Genomic DNA, 20,299 nt, shown 5'->3' on the forward strand with positions numbered 1-20,299 from the left:
GGTCGTCTTTTACGTTATAGAACTGGGGACATTGTCCCTTCTGCCAGCCATTGCTGAGGTGCTGCATCACGCGTTGCAGCAGAGGATCCTTGGCTGTCTCCTCACGAATTTGGACCACCCGTTCGTTGGAGGCCGTAAGGTTCGAGGCACACAACTGCACTTGGGCTTCTATGTGGCAGATGAAGTCACTTTGTTCATGTGGTGTGGTAATGGACCTGGACAGGGCATCTGCAATGATCAGCTCTTTAGCTTGCGTGTAGACCAGTTCGAAGTCGTGGCGGCGTAGCTTTAGAAGAATACGCTGTAACCGAGGTGTCATATCGTTTAAATCCTTCTGGATTACGTGGACTAGAGGCCTGTGGTCCGTCTCTACCGTGAATTTCGGCAGGCCATAAACATAGTCGTGGAACTTGACTATCCCTGTTAGGAGGCCCAGACACTCCTCCTCAATCTGAGTGTACCGTTGCACAGTGGGCGTCATGGCCCTGGAGGCATACGCCACTGGAGCCCAGGACGTGGAGTCATCCCGCTGAAGGAGCACCGCCCCAATGCCGTCCTGACTTGCATCAGTTGATACCTTGGTTTCCTTCGTTGGGTCGAAGAACGCTAGGACCGGGGTGTCGTGAGTTTTGCTTTCAGCTCACACCATTCCTCTTCATGCGTGGGCAGCCACTGGAATTCCGTCGACTTTTTGACGAGATGGCGGAGGGCCGTGGTGTGGGATGAATTTCCCGAAGAAGTTGACCATTTAGAGCAAGCGGAGGACTGCCTTTTTGTCCTCCGGGGTCTTCATGGCGTTGATCGCCGAGACCTTGTCGGCGTCTGGCCGTACGCCCTGCTGCGAGATGTGGTCACCTAGGAATTTGATCTCCGATTGACTAAATGAGCACTTGGCCCTGTTGAGCTGAAGACCATGTTCATGGTTTATTTGGAATACCTGCTTGAGGCGAGCGATGTGTTCCTGGGGCGTTGTGGACCAGATAATGACATCGTTAACGTATACTCACACCCCCTCGATGCCCTCCATCATCTGTTCCATGATGCAATGAAATACTTCGGAGGCAGATATGATGCCAAAAGTCATCCAGTTGTAGCCGTTACGACCAAACGGGGTGTTGAACGTGCACAACTTGCGACTGGACGCGTCCAGTTGTATTTGCCAAAAACCCTTGGAGGCGCGAGCTTAGTAAAGAATTTGGCATGTGCCATCTCACTGGTCAAATCTTCTCATTTTGGTATCGGGTAATGCTCCTCATGATGTTTCGGTTTAGATCCTTAGGGTCAATGCAAATACGAAGTTCCTCTGACGGCTTCTTGACGCAGACCATGGAGCTGACCCAGTCTGTGGGCTCTGTGACGTTTGATATGATGCCCTGGTCTTGGAGGTCCTGTAATTGCTTCTTCAGACGATCCTTGAAGGGCGCCGGCACCCGGCGAGGTGCATGAACTACAGGGGTGGCATTCGGCTTGAGCAGGATTTTGTATCGGTCTGGGAGCGTGCCCATTCCGTCGAACACGCTGTGGTACTGCGTGATGGTGTCATCTATGTCGGCTTGCAAGTTTCCATCGGGCGAGGCCGTCGCCGGTGATGATGACATGGGTGTGGACGCGTTGAACAAGGTTCAGGAGCTTGCAGGCACAAGCACTGAGTAGAGATGCTCTGTCAGGCCCGACGATTTCAAACCGCTAGCGTCGCGTTGATTGCCTTATTGGATACCCCCAGTTGATACGAGCCACTGGCAGCTATGGCGTTGTCATTGTAGTCAAGGAGCTGGCAGGCCGGTGGAAGAATGCTTTGTTTGTTAGGGGTGGTCCCGGCGGATTGGAAATGAGCAAACGTGACACCACTGTTTAAAAAAGGAGGTAGGCAGAAAGCGGGTAATTATAGGCCAGTGAGCTTAACTTCGGTAGTAGGGAAGGTGCTGGAATCTATCATCAAGGAAGAAATAGCGAGGCATCTGGATGGAAATTGTCCCATTGGACAGACGCAGCATGGGTTCATAAAGGGCAGGTCGTGCCTAACTAATTTAGTGGAATTTTTTGAGGACATTAACAGTGCGGTAGATAACGGGGAGCCAATGGATGTGGTATATCTGGATTTCCAGAAAGCCTTTGACAAGGTGCCACACAAAAGGTTGTTGCATAAGATAAAGATGCATGGCATTAAGGGGAAAGTAGTAGCCTGGTTAGAGGATTGGTTAATTAATAGAAAGCAAAGAGTGGGGATTAATGGGTGTTTCTCTGGTTGGCAATCAGTAGCTAGTGGTGTCCCTCAGGGATCAGTGTTGGGCCCACAATTGTTCACAATTTACATAGATGATTTGGAGCTGGGGGACCAAGGGCAATGTGTCCAAGTTTGCAGACGTCACTAAGATAAGTGGTAAAGAAAAAAGTGCAGAGGATACTGGAAGTCTGCAGAGGGATTTGGATAGGCTAAGTGAATGGGTTAGGGTCTGGCAGATGGAATACAATGTTGACAAATGTGAGGTTATCCATTTTGGTAGGAATAACAGCAAAAGGGATTATTATTTAAATGATAAAATATTAAAACATGCTGCTGTGCAGAGAGACCTGGGTGTGCTAGTGCATGAGTCGCAGAAAGTTGGTTTTCAGGTGCAACAGGTGATTAAGAAGGCCAATGGAATTTTGTCCTTCATTGCTAGTGGGATGGAGATTAAGATTAGGGAGGTTCTGCTGCAATTGTATAAGGTGTTAGTGAGGCCACACCTGGAGTATTGTGTTCAGTTTTGGTCTCCTTACTTGAGAAAGGACGTACTGGCACTGGAGGGTGTGCAGAGGAGATTCACTAGGTTAATCCCAGAGCTGAAGGGGTTGGATTACGAGGAGAGGTTGAGTAGACTGGGACTGTACTCGTTGGAATTTAGAAGGATGAGGGGGGATCTTATAGAAACATATAAGATTATGAAGGGAATAGATAGGATAGATGCGGGCAGGTTGTTTCCACTGGCGGGTGAAAGCAGAACTAGGGGACATAGCCTCAAAATAAGGGGAAGTAGATATAGGACTGAGTTTAGGAGGAACTTCTTCAACCAAGGGTTGTGAATCTATGGAATTCCTTGCCCAGTGAAGCAGTAGAGGCTCCTTCATTAAATGTTTTTAAGATAAAGACAGATAGTTTTTTGAACAATAAAGGGATTAAGGGGTATGGTGTTCGGGCCGGAAAGTGGAGCTGAGTCCACAAAAGATCAGCCATGATCTCATTGAATGGTGGAGCAGGCTCGAGGGGCCAGATGGCCTACTCCTGCACCTAGTTCTTGTGTTCTTATGTTTGGCGCGGATGATGTCGAGGTCGGATTTCGAGATGAGATTCGCCAGTGCGCCGGTGTCCAGTTGGAACCGGATGCGGGCCTTGTTCACTGTGAGGACAGCAGACCACTCGTCGTCGGGATCCACACTGAGGATCGAGAGGCGTTGCGTAGATGTGGTGGAACGCAGCGCATGTGTAGTTATGATGCCCACCCGGTATGGGGACTTGAGGAACTCAGCATCAGGGTCCGTTGGGCTGTCGGGATCGTAATCTGGCATGCCTTGTTATATTGAACGGACACTTCTGCGCCGCAGCTAGGATCGCTGGCTGCTGAGCAATGGAGCAGATCTGCAAAGGGCTGCGTAGTGGCCAAGCTTGCCACACTGTAGACACCGGCGTCCTTTTGCCGGACATTGCTGCTTTAAATGTGCGGAGCCATAATTCAGGCACGTCATGACGTCGACTTCAGCGCGTTCCGTGCACCATCGTGCATGCGCAGTGCGGTCGGTCGACATACGCACCTGCGCAGTCGGGTTGTCGGGCTCGTCGTCCTCTCGGTCGTGGTGCGCATGCGCAGGGACCCGGGAAAGGCGCGCGAAACGGCCACTCTCCTCAACGCTCAGGCCCTGCATTTGTGCAATGGCCTGCACCCGTTCCGCCTCGTGGGAGGCCAGCTTCGCAGTTTCTGCCGCCCTGATGTGGGAGTAACGATTCTTAGCATGCTCATGGACAACGCATGTCTCAATAGCGACAGAGAGGGTCAATTGTTTGACTTTCAGAAGCTGCTGCCGAAGGGAGTCAGAGTGGACCCCGAAGACGATCTGATCCCGGATCATGGAATCAGCCGTCGAGCCATAGTTACATGACTGCGCTAGGATGCGGGGATGGGTGACGAAGGACTAAAAAGGTTCATCCTTACCTTGAAACCTCTGCTGGAAAACGTACCGTTGAAAGGTCTCATTCACCTCAATGTCGCAGTGGCTGTCAAACTTCAGCAGGACTGTTTTGAATTTCGTTTTGTTTTCGCCGTCAGCGAACGTGAGGGAGTTGTAGATGTGGATGGCCTGGTCCTCCGTGGTGGAGAGAAATAGCGCGATCTTCCTGGCATTCGATGCTGCTTCGAGGTCGGAGGCCTCGATGTACATTTCGGTTGGACTGTTTCAGTTGCACTATCTCTTTAGACTTGCAAAGCAAATTTTGTCAATATGCTGTTTTTTAAAATATTGCCCTTAGAGTTTTAGAATAACTTTCACGAGACCCATGGGGATACGCTGATCGAACTCCTCATGGGATTCGTAGAATACGAGGTTACCCGCTAGTGGCCCACCCAGTTGGGGCTCATAAACTCGCCCTTTACAAGCCGGCCCCGACTGGGACCGGCACTTCCAGTCGTTCCACCTGGGACCTTTGAGTTGTAAGTTTTACTTTACGTTAACTAACTTGTCTTCTCAGCTTTTACAAATATGTAATTACTGTCATATCTAGTTTTGGTAAAAGGGACTGTTCATATTTTTTAACACAATCATTAGCTCACTTTATCACAACATCCTGCTGAACATCCATGTATGACAACTATGTATATTCAGAATGGAAAATTCACAAATGAAGGAAAAGTGGAAATGATGATAAAACATTGATTTTTGACACATGGCTTTCTGCACTTAGATGAACCAAATGAAATTGGAATACTCAGTCATAGTTTTGTACATTAGTGAACCCGATGGGTTTCTCTTTAAAGACAATCCAGTAGTTTCAGGATCATAAGGGATAGTATCCGATCCAAGAAAGAAGCATACAGATTGACCAAGGAAAATATTAGGTCTGAGGATTGGGAGTAGTAATCACGGTGCACAGTGTGTTGCTTCACAACACCATGGTTCCAGGTTCAATTGTTGGCTTGGGTTACTGTCTGTGTGGAGTCTGCACGTTCTCCCGTGTCTGCGTGGGTTTCCTCCGGGTTCTCCGGTTTACTCCCACAAATCCCGAAAGACGTGCTGTTAGGTAATTTGGACATTCTGAATTCTCCCTCCGTGTACCCGAACAGGCGCCGGAATATGGTGACTAGGGCCTTTTCACAGTAACTTCATTGCATTGTTAATGTAAGTCTACTTGTGACAATAAAAATTATTAAATCATTAATATATATTGTGAATAGCTGGGGTCCTCGCACCAATCCCCCTGGTACTCCACTAGGCACTGCCTGCCAATTTGAAAAAGATTTGTTAATTGCTACTCTTTGCTTCCTGTCTGCCAACCAGTTTTCTATCCATCTCAATATACTACCCCTACGTTCCTCGACTTTCTCGTGGAACGTTAAGTGGAGGTCAGCAGCAGCAGCAAACCAGAGGGGAGCGGGGGGGGGGGGGTTTGGGTGGTGGATAGATTTCATTTGTAAAGGGCGGATACCCCACCTTGTTTTGCTAATTTGTTAACTTGTTTTCTTAATTATTACTATGCTTTTTGTTGTGTTTTTTTTGTTGTGGTTTGTAAAAATTATTGAAAAATTTTGAATAAAAACAAATTAAAAAAGAAATACTACCCCTAATCTCATGCACTTTAATTTTACATGCTAATCTCTTATGCAAGACTTTGTCAAAAGACTTGCTAGGCAAGTCCAAATACACCCCATCCACTAGTTCCCCTTCATCAATTCTACTGGTCACATCCTCGAGAAATTCCAGTAGATTTGTCAAACATGATTTCCCCTTCATAAATCCATGCTGACTCTGTCCAATCCTGTCACTGTTTTCTCAGTGCTCTGCTATAAAATCTTTGATCATAGATTCTGGAATTTGCTTAACTACCGACAACAGGCTCACTGGTCTGTAATGCTCTGCTTTCTCTTTACCTCCCTTTTTAAATAGTGGAGTTACAATAGCTACCCTCCAATCTGCAGGAACTGTTCCAGCGTCTATAAAATCCTGGAAGATGACCACGAATGTCTCCACGATTTCTCAAGCCACTTCTTTAAGTACTAGTATGGCAGGGGGGTGGGCACGAGAGCAATAGGTCAGAAGGTGAGAGCATTGAGGGAGAACTAGGGAATAGGGACAGTGTGGCTCTGAGGCAGAGCAGACAAGTAGAAGTTGCTGAACACAGCTGGTCTGTTGGCCTGAAGTGCATATGTTTTAATGCAAGAAGTATTACGTGTAAGGCAGCTGAACTTAGAGCTTGGATTAGTACTTGGAACTCTGATGTTGTTGCCATTACAGAAACCTGGTTGAGGGAAGGGCAGGATTGGCAGCTAAATGTTCCAGGATTTAGATGTTTCAGGCGGGATAGAGGGGGATGTAAAAGGGGTGGCGGAGTTGCGCTACTGGTTAGGGAGAATATCACAGCTGTACTACGGGATGACACCTCAGAGGGCAGTGATGCTATATGGGTAGAGATCAGGAATAAGAAGGGTGCAGTCACAATGTTGGGGGTTTACTACAGGCCTCTCAACAGCCAGCGGGAGATAGGAGGAGCAGATAGGTAGACAGATTTTGGAAAATAGTAAAAACAACAGGGTTGTGGTGATGGGAGACTTCAACTTCCCCAATATTGACTGGGACTCACTTAGTGCCAGGGGCTCAGACGGGGCAGAGTTTGTAAGGAGCATCCAGGAGGGCTTCTTAAAACAATATGTAGACAGTCCAACTAGGGAAGGAGCGGTACTGGACCTGGTTATGGGGAATGAGCCCGGCCAGGTGGTAGAAGTTTCAGTAGGGGAGCATTTCGGGAACAGTGATCACAATTCAGTAAGTTTTAAAGTGCTGGTGGACAAGGATAAGAGTGGTCCTAGGATGAATGTGCTAAATTGGGGGAAGGCTAATTATAACAATATTAGGCGGGAACTGAAGAACCTAGATTGGGGGCGGATGTTTGAGGGCAAATCAACATCTGACATGTGGGAGGCTTTCAAGTGTCAGTTGAAAGGAATTCAGGACCGGCATGTTCCTGTGAGGAAGAAGGATAAATACCGCAATTTTCGGGAACCTTGGACAACGAGAGATATTGTAGGTCGTGTCAAAAAGAAAAAGGAGGCATTTGCCAGGGCTAAAAGGCTGGGAACAGACGAAGTCTGTGTGGAATATAAGGAAAGTAGGAAGGAACTTAAGCAAGGAGTCAGGAGGGCTAGAAGGGGTCACGAAAAGTCATTGGCAAATAGGGTTAAGGAAAATCCCAAGGCTTTTTACACGTACATAAAAAGCAAGAGGGTAGCCAGGGAAAGGGTTGGCCCACTGAAGGATAGGCAAGGGAATCTATGTGTGGAGCCAGAGGAAATGGGCGAGGTACTAAATGAATACTTTGCATCAGTATTCACCAAAGAGAAGGAATTGGTGGATGTTGAGCCTGGAGAAGGGTGTGTAGATAGCCTGGGTCACATTGAGATCCAAAAAGAGGAGATGCTGGGCATCTTGTAAAATATTAAGGTAGATAAGTCCCCAGGGCCTGATGGGATCTACTCCAGAATACTGAAGGAGGCTGGAGAGGAAATTGCTGAGGCCTTGACAGAAATCTTTGGATCCTCACTGTCTTCAGGTGATGTCCCGGAGGACTGGAGAATAGCCAATGTTGTTCCTCTGTTTAAGAAGGGTAGCAAGGATAATCCAGGGAACCACAGGTCGGTGAGCTTTACTTCAGTGGTAGGGAAATTACTGGAGAGAATTCTTCAAGACAGGATCTACTCCCATATGGAAGCAAATGGACGTATTAATGAGAGGCAGCATGGTTTTGTGAAGGGGAGGTCGTGTCTCACTAACTTGATAGAGTTTTTCGAGGAGGTCACAAAGATGATTGATGCAGGTAGGGCAGTGGATGTTGTCTATATGGACTTCAGTAAGGCCTTTGACAAGGTCCCTCATGGTAGACTAGTACAAAAGGTGAAGTCACACGGGATCAGGGGTGAGCTGGGAAGGTGGATACAGAACTGGCTAAGTCATAGAAGGCAGAGAGTAGCAATGGAAGGATGCTTTTCTAATTGGAGGGCTGTGACCAGTGGTGTTCCGCAGGGATCAGTGCTGGGACCTTTGCTGTTTGTAGTATATGTAAATGATTTGGAGGAAAATGTAACTGGTCTGATTAGTAAGTTTGCAGACGACACAAAGGTTGGTGGAATTGCGGATAGCGATGAGGACTGTCAGAGGATACAGCAGGATTTAGATTGTTTGGAGACTTGGGCGGAGAGATGGCAGATGGAGTTTAATCCGGACAAATGTGAGGTAATGCATTTTGGAAGGTCTAATGCAGGTAGGGAATATACAGTGAATGGTAGAACCCTCAAGAGTATTGAAAGTCAAAGAGATCTAGGAGTACAGGTCCACAGGTCACTGAAAGGGGCAACACAAGTGGAGAAGGTAGTCAAGAAGGCATACGGCATGCTTGCTTTCATTGCCCAGGGCATTGAGTATAAGAATTGGCAAGTCATGTTGCAGCTGTATAGAACCTTCGTTAGGCCACACTTGGAGTATAATGTTCAATTCTGGTCGCCACACTACCAGAAGGATGTGGAGGCTTTAGAGAGGGTGCAGAAGAGATTTACCAGAATGTTGCCTGGTATGGAGGGCATTAGCTATGAGGAGCGGTTGAATAAACTTGTTTTTTTCTCACTGGAACGACGGAGGTTGAGGGGCGACCTGATAGAGGTCTCCAAAATTATGAGGGGCATAGACAGTGTGGATAGTCAGAGGCTTTTCCGCGGGGTAGAGGGGTCAATTACTAGGGGGCATAGGTTTAAGGTGAGAGGGGCAAGGTTTAGAGTAGATGTACGAGGCAAGTTTTTCACACAGAGGGTAGTGGGTGCCTGGAACTCGCTACCGGAGGAGATGGTGGAAGCAGGGACGATAGTGACATTTAAGGGGCATCTTGACAAATACAGGAATAGGATGGGAATAGAGGGATACGGACCCAGGAAGTGTAGAAGATTGTAGTTTAGTCGGGCAGCATGGTCGGCACGGGCTTGGACGGCCGAAGGGCCTGTTCCTGTGCTGTACATTTCTTTGTTCTTTGTACTCTGGGTTGTAGATTATCGGGCCCTATGGATTTATCAGCCTTCAATCCCATCAATTTTCCCAACACCATTTCTCTACTAATATTGATCTCCTTCAGTTCCTCCCTCTCACTAAATCCTGCATTCCCCAACATTTCTGGTATCTCATTTGTGTTCTCAATTGTGAAGACTTATTTAGTTGCTCAGCCAATTCTTGCCCCCTATCATACATTCCCCTGATCCTGACTGTAGGGGACATTTGTCTTCACCAATCTTTTTCTCTTCATGTAACCATAAAAAGTTTTATAGTCAGTTTTTATGTTCCCTGCAAGTACTCCAATTTCTCCTTCTTAATTTTTTGCTGAATTTTATACTGCTCCCAGTCCTCAGACCTGTTGTTTTTCTTGGCCAATTTGTAGGCATCGTCCTTGGATCGAATACTATCTCTAATTTTCTTTGTAAGCCATGGACTGCCCACTTTCACTGTTTTACTTTTATGCCAGACAGGAATAAGCAATTGTTGCAGTTCCCCAATGCATGATTGCCATTGCCTATCCACTGGCAACCCTTTAAGTAACATTCCCCAATTGATCAAAGCCAACTGACGCGCCATATCATTGCAGTTTCCTTTATTAGGATTCAGCACCCTAGTCTCAGAACCGACGTCTTAACTCTCCAGCTTGATGAAAAATTCTACCATATTATGGTTGCTCATCCCCAATGAGTCTCTCACAATTAGATTGCCAATGATTCAAATCTTAGTACACACTACCCAGTCTAGAATGGCCTGTTCTCTCGTTAGTTACTCGACGTATTGGTCCAGAAAACCATTCCGTACACACTTCAGGAATTTCTCCTCTACGGTATTGTGGTTAATTTGATTTGCCCAATCTACATGCAGATTAAAATCATCCATAATTGCAGATGTTCTTTTATCCCATGCGTCTCTAATTTCATGTTTAATGTCATTCCCAACTTCATAGAACATAGAACATACAGTGCAGAAGGAGGCCATTCGGCCCATCGAGTCTGCACCGACCCACTTAAGCCCTCACTTTCACCCTATCCCCGTAACCCAATAACCTTTTTTGGTCACTATGGGCAATTTATCATGGCCAATCCACCTAACCTGCACGTCTTTGGACTGTGGGAGGAAACCGGAGTGCCCAGAGGAAACCCACGCAGACACAGGGAGAACGTGCAGACTCCGCACAGACAGTGACCCAGCGGGAATCGAACCTGGACCCTGGCGCTGTGAAGCCACGGTGCTATCCACTTGTGCTACCGTGCTGCCCAAACTACTGAGGTTTGGGGATCTATATCCAACTAATTTTTTTTGCCCCTTTGTGTTTCTCAGCTCTATCCATACAGATTCCACATTGTCAGGGCTAACATCCTTCCTCACGATTGCGTAAATTAGCTCTTTAACAGCCAATGTAACCCCATCGCCTTTTCCTTTTTGTCTCTCAGCGATGGCAGCGAACCCCACTGCATGGGCGTCCTGGTGTGCTCTGTCCACATTGAAATGGATATATTGTGCTGACTGGGCATTTGGGCCTCCGTGATGGCGCGGATGCACCTGTGCACCGAGCTTGATGTGATTCCGACAGGTACCCGCTTGGCGCCTGGGAAGACCCCTTGATGTAAAAGTTCAGGCCGTCCATCACCTTGATGGCCACCCATTCCCCATTGATACCAGGTGCGCCATGATCTGGCAGATATGTCGCACTGTCCCTCTGCTCAGCCGGAGTCTTCGACGGCATGCCCAGTCCGTCAGGCCCTCGAATGAGACAAGAGGCTTAATGCGCCGCCTCCTTTGCACCGTCTCCTCTTCCTTTGCACCTTCTGCTCCTCTTTCTCCTCGGCCTGTTGAGCAGCCGGCTCTCCGTCCTCACCGGCTACCTTCTGTTCCTCTGGGACAGGCTCCGCAGCCGTAGTTTCCTTCTCCTCGGGCAGCACCAGCTTGTACAGCCGCAGTGCATCCCCCAGGGCTACGAGACTAGGAGGAAGGCCAACATTGATGATTGTATTCCAATATGCATTGTCTGCAGTGGATGAAAGGCCGACATGTTAGCATCGTGCGTAACCCTGTGTCCAACCATATCCACTGGGCTACATGGTGGTGCCAGATGGCACTGCGGGCCCTGCCTCCCCATGTCTGCCCTCCCACAATCCCCCATCCCTGACCCATCGGTGCCCAGCCACGTGGGAGCCCAAGGCCTGGGCATCTGCTGCCAGAGGTACCGTCGGCTGGTGCTGCCCGTGCCAGCGGTATGCTTTGTGGCACTTGTCCAGCATGCCCTGTAGGGGCTACTGTGGGCGTTGCCTAGGATGTGCTGCATGATGCCCTGCCAGTGGGTGGTGGCCGGTTGGGGGGGAGTGGAATGGTGAAGGGTGGGTTGTGGGGGTGGGACCTGGGGTACAGGAGTAGAGGGGTGGAAGGTGGGGTCTGGAGGGTGGGGCTGCGGTGGTGAAGTGGGGTCACCCATATGGCCGGCGGCACTCTGCAGAACCAGGGGTCAAGGTGGATGGTCAGTGGGGTGCGCAACAAGATGGCTGCCTTACAGGCTGCGGCAAAGGCAGTCCGTGCCTTGGCACTACCCTAGTCTCATGGTGGATCCTCCTCCCCCAGCCAGCCTGGCCAGCGTGCCTATGTCCTCTCTCTCCCTCATCAGCCACGGTGCCTGTTTCCCGATTTTTAAAAGCACAAGTGAACCTCGCCATCGGAAATTCCCCGCGGTGGAGTCGGAGCATCGCTGAGGTCCCAGGGAATACCAGATCAGGCCTGTCAGTGATATGCAAACGGCGTTTACTGTATGTGAGGAGTGGAATGCATTGATGCCACTGTCGAGGCACTGGAGAATTGTGATTTGGCATGAACAATGCGGCTGTCACAATTTCGGCGTCAAAACCGAATTTTAGCCCAATCACCTTTCTCGATTTCGGTGTCGGCAGACATTGAATCCCGCCCTGTTATTTGGCAGCAGATAAAGACACATTGCTGAAAAAGGGGACAGTATTACTTGAATCAATGAAGTGTTATGTGCCAGGGTTTAGAAAACTCCAAAGAATATCATGGAGTTCACCTGACCTACGACTGTTTATAGATTTTGGTTATGATGAGCACAAGGGCCTACCTTTCAGGTGTTATTCAACAAGAGGCCTTAAGCACCGTTAATCAAAAACAAAGTTTATTCTACAAATTCAGTTAACATTGTTATAAACACACACAGAAAGCATTTTTATCAACTACAAATATAAATACCCCACACAGCTACAGAACTTCCCCTAAGCTGTTTCAATTTAATAAACAACATCCCACAAACCAGTACCCCCTTTCAAAGGTGTGACCCAGCACACAGCACTCAAAGCCTTGTATAGATGCTCTTGTTTTCTTTTCAAAACAGCAGGTTTGAATTCCTTCCAGGAAACAATTATCACTTTTAAATTATCAAGTGATCGGGAGACACCTTTTAATGTGCAGAGAGAGAGACAAGACAAGACTTCTCTATCTGAATTTAGCTTCCGAATGTGAAAACCAAAGCAGAAAAACTCAGAGCCACATAACAGCTCCCCGCTCAAAAATGAAAGTAAAACTCAGAGCCACAGCACCTTCCAACTCAAAAACAAAAGTAAAAACCCAGAGCCACAGCCCAGCTCCACCCACACAATGACATCACTGAAGCCATGTGATAAGACAAAACATTTCTTAAAGGGACATTCCCATGACAAGAGTGTGTATTTGTTGAGGTAAGTTTATTAAGACTGGTGAAGTTGAATGTTGGTTGCTGCTGGGATTCTAATTAATCACAATCTGATTGGTCCTACAGGAGTCACCCAACAATGCTGCCCAGCAACTTTTTCCATACTTTTCACTGTGTTCACAGAAATAGGCAAGAAACACAAACTGTCACAGCTACAAGGTGATGCTATAAATGTTTTACTCGACAAGATCTGACAGAGTTAACAATGTATATAAATGCTCTGATTCTCTAGGTCGTGAAACTCGCTTGCCCCTCCGTATCAAGTGCGAAGGTTTGGGCCCCAAAGTGATCCTGAACGTGGACCAGGTTGAAATAGGAAATGTCTTTGTCAGCTCAAAACAAACTTATGAGGTAGGTTACAGTGGTTCTTTCTTTTAATCTCCAAAATTAACTCAAAGGCTTTTCTGAAACTATGAAGCTTCTAACTGAAAATCTCAGTTATGGGAATTTATGGACAAAGCAATTATTCATTAGTTAATTAGGGCATTATGTTCTTCATTTACCTGTCTATCTTTCTATTGCACCCTGGCAATTTTGTTTTTTATTCTATGTACCCTGTGCTTCCAATATAGGAAGGTCTGAAAAAACTAATTGCCCTGTCTATCTGTTATCAATCCAGAGAAGTCTGAAATAGCTGGTGTGCTTAAGTGATGAATTGACTTGAAAATTTGCTATTGTGTAGGTGATTTCAATTTTTTTGAAAAAAATGAAATGTAACAATGGTGAGTCAGAGTGTGGCCTTCTACCACTTCAAATCCAATCCAGATTATTCTGCTTGATGGCCTTAATAGGCATAGGTGAAATTAGTTTGTGCAGTCTCGAGTGGTTACACTGCCCTTCAGTTGTAACTTCCTTTTATCAATTCATGGGACGTGAATATAAATACATCATTAATTTGACTTCTGGAATACTTGATCTAAATCTAGTATTTGACAAGGCCAGTGTTTATTGTTGTTCCTTAATTGTTCTAGAGAAGGGGCTAGTGAGCCACCTCTTGACTACTGAGTGGTTCATAGGATAATTAAGAGCCAACTGTGATCTGCATTCACAAATCAGCCATACACATTAAGAATAAAAGCAAATTACTGCAGATGCTGGAATCTGAAACAAAACCCAGAAAATACTGGACAATCTCAGCAGGTATGACAGCATCTGTGCAGAGAGGAGGGAGCTAATATTTTGAGTCTGGAGGAATCCTTGTCAAAGCTGGAGAGAACTGGAAATGGGATCAGCTTTAAACTGTTGCATTGTGGGGCATGTTTATACAGTTTATACTGTTGGCGTGGAGCAGTTGGGTTTGATAGAGGGCCAATAATAGGTGGAGATTGACAAAGATGTCATGGACAGAAAGACAAAGGACATGTAAATGGTGGTGATCAAGGCTAAGAAGGGTACTGATAGTGGCACATGAAGAGATTAGAATGTGTCGATGGCAGAACAAAGGTAAGAAGTGTTGTCAAAGGACAACTAGGAACAGGGAACAGATGACTCAAGTAGGGTGGGGTGGGGGGAGGGGAGACAATGGTGAGGGGAAAATGGATCGATGGAAGAAGTTAAAATATATTGCTAGAAATACAAATTAGGTGAAGGTGGAGGAGAGAGTTCACAGTCTGAAGTTGTTGAACTCAATGTTAAATCCAGAAGGTTGTAATGTGCCCAATTGGAAGATGAGGTGCTGTTCCTCCAGTTTGTGTCTGGTAGGGATGACAGATTTCCTTACCTAACAGATCTGTGAACCAGATGTATGTTCACTGTTACCAATGCTAATTTTGTTTGTGAAGATTTGTTTAATTAACTGAATTTAAATATACCAGCTGTCATAGTGGTATTTGAACTCATATTTCTAGATCATTAGTCTAGGCCTTATTTAGTCCAGCAACATAACCGTTCTTGCTAACATTGGAGCCTCACTCAGGGGTCACGGGCTGGAGCAATTTGAAATGCATTATACTGGTTCAATACTAAGTCTTCTGCTTAGAATGGGGTTGAGTCATATTCCTGAGACACAGTAGAGTGAGTTTCACTTTACATCAAACCATTCTAAACCTAGCCGAAATCCTACTAACATGCTTTGTGATATTTGAAGTAAAAGGAAAATAAAGCAAATGTCAGGAAGTAAAAACTGAACATACTAGAAATATTCAGCATCAAACAGGAGAAGTTGAGCTGCCTTTACTCCTTTCACATGCTGTTTGAATCGGTTGAATATTTCCAGCATTTTCTATTTAACTCATGTTATTTCTGCCTGAGATCAGCTTCCTTCAGAAAAAGTGCAATTTTTAAAATGATTTTGAATAATTTAAACTGAATCAAGATGACAGTAACCTCCTATTTGTCTTGTTGGCTGCAAATCACAGAACTATGGAGTTTTACAGTACAGAAGGTGGCTACTTGCCCACATTATCTGTGCTGTTTTGAAAGAATTCCCACTGCCCTGCATATACTCCCCACAGCCATATATCTTGCTCTGCTTCAAATATTTATCGGACTTGCCCTTAAATGTTGATTTTATGGACCAGTAGCTCGATGTGTAAAGTTGTTCAGCCACTCCACATTCAGATTCCATTACAGGCGATATAGACGTCGCCATAGTCCCAGATGACCATAGGCTGCTTTTTAGTGAGAGAGCTGACTAGTGGTGATTTAACCTGAGGATCAGCACACCTCAGGCGAGGGGCAAGGCTTCTGGCTTATTCCTGATTGTTGTAGGGAACATAAGCAACTTTAGCTAGTCTACTTGCACAGCCTAAAATTGTGTTGGCAATGCTTAAAGTCCATACAATTTCTGGGTTTTATTTGAATTCTGCCCCCCCCCCCTACGCCTTTGAGTGTTTTTCCATTCCTATCTTATCTTCCCAAAATGCATTACTTTACACATTAAATTGCATTGACATCTGCCTGTCCTTTCCGCTAACCTGTCAATCCTTGAAGTAGTTTGCAGTCTTTCTCACTGTTTGCCAAACTGCTTACCTATGTATTGTCAGCATTTCTTTTTATTTGACTCCCAAATTTATCAGCAATTGACTTTATTCAGCTGTTTTCAAATGACAAACTTGAAAGTTGTTTGAGAAAAATCTAAATTATAACTTGTAGTTTGTCTGAACCTTGATTAATTATTTGACTAAATCGTTATAACTAAATAGCACCCTAACCTTTTATTGCGTTAGCACTTCACCTGTGATCTGACAATGCTAAAATATATGTAAATTAACTAGAAGCTAAACTGATTCAGCGTGTTTCTTTCATGCAGTTTATCTTTATTCATGCTTTTTACATTGCCAGAAAGCCTGATCTCCCAACCGTATTTGATTAAGCGATTGACCATTAACATACATAATAGGGAAGACTTTGTGAGTGGAGCTCCATGACATTAAATCATGCTGAGAACAATTTAGATATCAAAGAGAAGTCTTCTGATGGCTCTAATGTGGGCACAATCAATGTGATAAAGGTCATACATGCCATTGGTTGCATTGAAATCGTCGCCTCTGGGACGTGATGCTACTTTAAATGGGAGGGCGAAAGAGCAAGTGTTTGGAACTCACTACATTCTGCGATTAAGTGTCCTTTAAACTGTGGTGGAAAATTTTAAAACCATTCACTGGGCCAGTCTTGGATTTTCAATTGGCAGGCAGGGGAATATGTATTGCCTGGGACATGTCAGACATCACCTTGAGTGCCCACACCAGGGAATCCTCAGGGCTATTGGAAGCACTTAACCTTCTCATAGAAAGAATGGACAGCCGTGCTCACCTGCTCAACCAGTGACACAAAGTTACCATCACTGATGCTGAGGCGAACATTTCTCACTAATGAGACATTGCAGTCCTGAGAGGGATGTTAGGCTCCTGGCAAATCCTGGACAGCAGAGATAGGCAGAATAAACCCTGCTGCCCAAACTACTGTCAGCTCAGTGACTGGAGATGCAAAGAGAATTCAATAGTCTGATATTGAGAAGGAAACATAGGAGCAGGAGTAGACCATTCAGCTTATTGAACCTGCCTCACCATTCAATAAGATCATGGCAGATCATTCACTTCACTGCCTTTTACCTCCATCCCATATGCCTTGACATCATTGGTATTTAGAAATACGTCAATCTACAATTTAACCATACTCAATGATTGAGAGTCCACTGTCCTCTGGGGTAGCAAATTCGAAATATTCACACCCAGCTGAGTTTAAAAAAATGCTTCTCATCTTGGTCGTAAATGGCTTGCCCAATATTATGAAATTGTGTACCCTGATTCTAGACTTTCTAACCAGGGAAAACAGATTACTTACTTCTTCCCTGTGTATCACTTTAAGATCTTTGTAGGTTTCAATGGCCCGTAACTTCCTGGCTCCCGAGAGTCGGACTTGAGGGTTACTGCAAAGGTGCCCTGGGTACTCGCTCTCAGATGTTTCCAGTTAAGGGTTTTTGTAGTAATTGTCCAGAAACACTAACTTCCTCTGGCCAATTGCACTGCACTGGGAACCATCCGACAGAAGTGACTTAAATCATTAACTCAGGTGGTTCTACCAGTGTTATGTTGATAGTTATTCTGAAATAGTTAGAAGAAATAAAATCACTCCTAACTTCAGCATAACTATTTTAAATACCCAGACCAATCCGTGCACAGAACACCCCCCCGATTCCCCCTCCCATATTCCTGTCCCTAGAGCGGACTTCTCCCCACCGCCCCTCCCCACTAAGCCCCCTTCTCCATGGTATTCCCTCCAGACCTGCATGGGATTGCCTTACCCCGACCCGACCTGACCCAACAGGAATTCTCCACCCATCCAGAACCTCCTGAAATCCAACATGACCCCCTGACTCAACCCGACGAGGCTGGATGACAGCTCCAATCCGACCTAACCCCCACTCCCCTGCTGTCTGATGGCCACGCGATGCCCAATCCCTCTAACCCCACCCCTGGTGTCAACCCTCCCCCACCAAATCCTATCCACCTACTTTAGACGCTTGCCTTCTCACTGGCCTGGTATTTTCAATGGGTACTTAAAGTCATCTGCTTCAGGCAGCTAGTGTCATAAAAAATGGTTGTGTCCTATTTTGCTCCTCTTGTTTTAGGCTCTGATGCACTTCATGGATTTAAAAAAAAAGTATTTCCATACAAATTTTCAACATATTAACATTTGAATCACATAACATTACAAAATAAAACCAACACTAAACCCCAACCTCCCCCCCCCCCCCAACACCCTAACCAACCTCCCCATCTCGCTCCCTCCCCTTCCCCCCTAACAGTTGACGGTAAATAGCTCCTTTAAATGTAGTATAAACAAACCCCATCTCTTATGGCGACGGAGTGGCTGGCAGAGCGGAACGGCTGCCGGGTAGGGGGAAAGTGGCTGCTGAGTGAGGGGGCTGCTCCTGAGCAGGATGGGGAGATGCCAGGTGCTGTCAGAGTGGCTGCCGGCCAGGAACAGACTGGCACCCTGGCAGCCACCTGGGTGCCTTGGCAATGCCAGGCTGGCACCCAGGTGGCACAGCCGGGGTGCACAGGTGGCACCAGCAGTGCCAGAGCACCACCCTGCCCAAAGGGCATGCAGCTGGGGCCTTCAAGCCCCTTGGAGACCCCATGAGTCCCATTCCATCTGGTCCCGGTTTGTGGGGACTACTACCAAATGGTGGTTGCCCAAGTTCCCTGAGGCGAAGGGATTGAATCCCAAAGCCTCAGATACCTTGGGAATTTGTACATTAAAGTAAGGCTCTACTTGCTCTAATATGCAGATTTGCTAAAAAGTGATCCTGCCCTTTGTGGGCGAGATTCCCCTTGCAACGTCTCGCGAGATTGCATTGAATCTCGCAAGGCATTGTGAGCCTGGTCGAATCTGAAGGCGGGGTCTCCCAGCTTTCACCAGCCACGCTGCACGTGAGCTGCTTTTCCGTCGCAGTGAGCTGGAAGTTTGCGCCCCATGTATATAATTCCTGAAAGATGGAGGGAAAGGTGACACAGTAGGGTTAGAAATTAAGGTGTAGAATGTGAAAACAAAGAGATATTGCTGGAACTTTACAAATCAGGTGTTCAGCTTCAGCTGGAGAATTGTGGACCACTCTGAATGCTTCAGAACGGATATAGAAATAGTTTATCAGGATGTTACCAGGGATGAATCATAGAATCATAGAATCATAGAAGTTTACAGCATGGAAACAGGCCCTTCGGCCCAACCAGTCCATGCCGCCCAGTTTTTACCATTAAGCTAGTCCCAGTTGCCCGCACTTGGCCCATAACCCTCTATACCCATCTTACCCATGTAACTATCTAAATGCTTTTTAAAAGACACAATTGTACCCGCCTCTACTACTACCTCTGGCAGCACATTCCAGACACTCACTACCCTCTGAGTGAAGAAATTGCCCCTCTGGGCAATTCTGAATCTCTCCCCTCTCACCTTAAACCTATGCCCTCTAGTTTTAGACTCCCCTACCTTTGGGAAAAGATGTTGACTATCTACCTTATCTATGCCCCTCATTATTTTATAGACCTCTATAAGATCACCCCTAAGCCTCCTACGCTCCAGGGAAAAAAGTCCCAGTCTATCCAGCCTCTCCTTATAACTCAAACCATCAAGTCCCGGTAACATCCTAGTAAATCTTTTCTGCACTCTTTCTAGTTTAATAATATCTTTTCTATAATAGGGTGACCAGAACTGCACACAGTATTCCAAGTGTGGCCGTACCAATGTCTTGTACAACTTCAACAAGACGTCCCAACTCCTGTATTCAATGTTCTGACCAATGAAACCAAGCATGCCGAATGCCTTCTTCACCACCCTGTCCACCTGTGACTCCACCTTCAAGGAGCTATGAACCTGTACTCCTAGATCTCTTTGTTCTATAACTCTCCCCAACGTCATACCATTAACTGAGTAGGTCCTGGTCTGATTCGATCTGCCAAAATGCACCACCTCACATTTATCTAAATTAAACTCCATCTGCCATTCGTCGGCCCACTGGCCTAATTGATCAAGATCCTGTTGCAATCCTAGATAACCTTCTTCACTATCCACTGTGCCACCAATCTTGGTGTCATCTGCAAACTTACTAACCATGCCTCCTAAGTTCTCATCCAAATCATTAATATAAATCACAAATAACAGTGGACCCAGCACCGATCCCTGAGGCACACCACTGGTCACACGCCTCCAGGTTGAAAAACAACCCTCTTCAACCACCCTCTGTCTTCTGTCGTCCAGCCAATTTTGAATCCAATTGGCAACCTCACCCTGGATCCTGTGAGCTTTAACCTTCTGCAACAACCTACCATGCGGTACCTTGTCAAAGGCTTTGCT

At 46.2% G+C, this 20,299-nt stretch overlaps 1 protein-coding gene across 1 annotated transcript in view; it reads left to right on the top strand.

Moving 5' to 3' along the window:
• Positions 1-20,299, top strand: part of hydin (HYDIN axonemal central pair apparatus protein) — a 1,604,351-nt gene that overhangs the window by 422,145 nt on the left and 1,161,907 nt on the right. The window contains exon 12 of the mRNA XM_072518656.1: positions 13,236-13,354. Within this exon, the coding sequence (XP_072374757.1) occupies positions 13,236-13,354 (119 nt within the window). The remainder of the gene's footprint in view (positions 1-13,235; positions 13,355-20,299) is intronic.

This window comes from Scyliorhinus torazame, chromosome 10 (assembly GCF_047496885.1).
Source record: "Scyliorhinus torazame isolate Kashiwa2021f chromosome 10, sScyTor2.1, whole genome shotgun sequence".
Taxonomy (NCBI): Eukaryota; Metazoa; Chordata; class Chondrichthyes; order Carcharhiniformes; family Scyliorhinidae; genus Scyliorhinus; species Scyliorhinus torazame.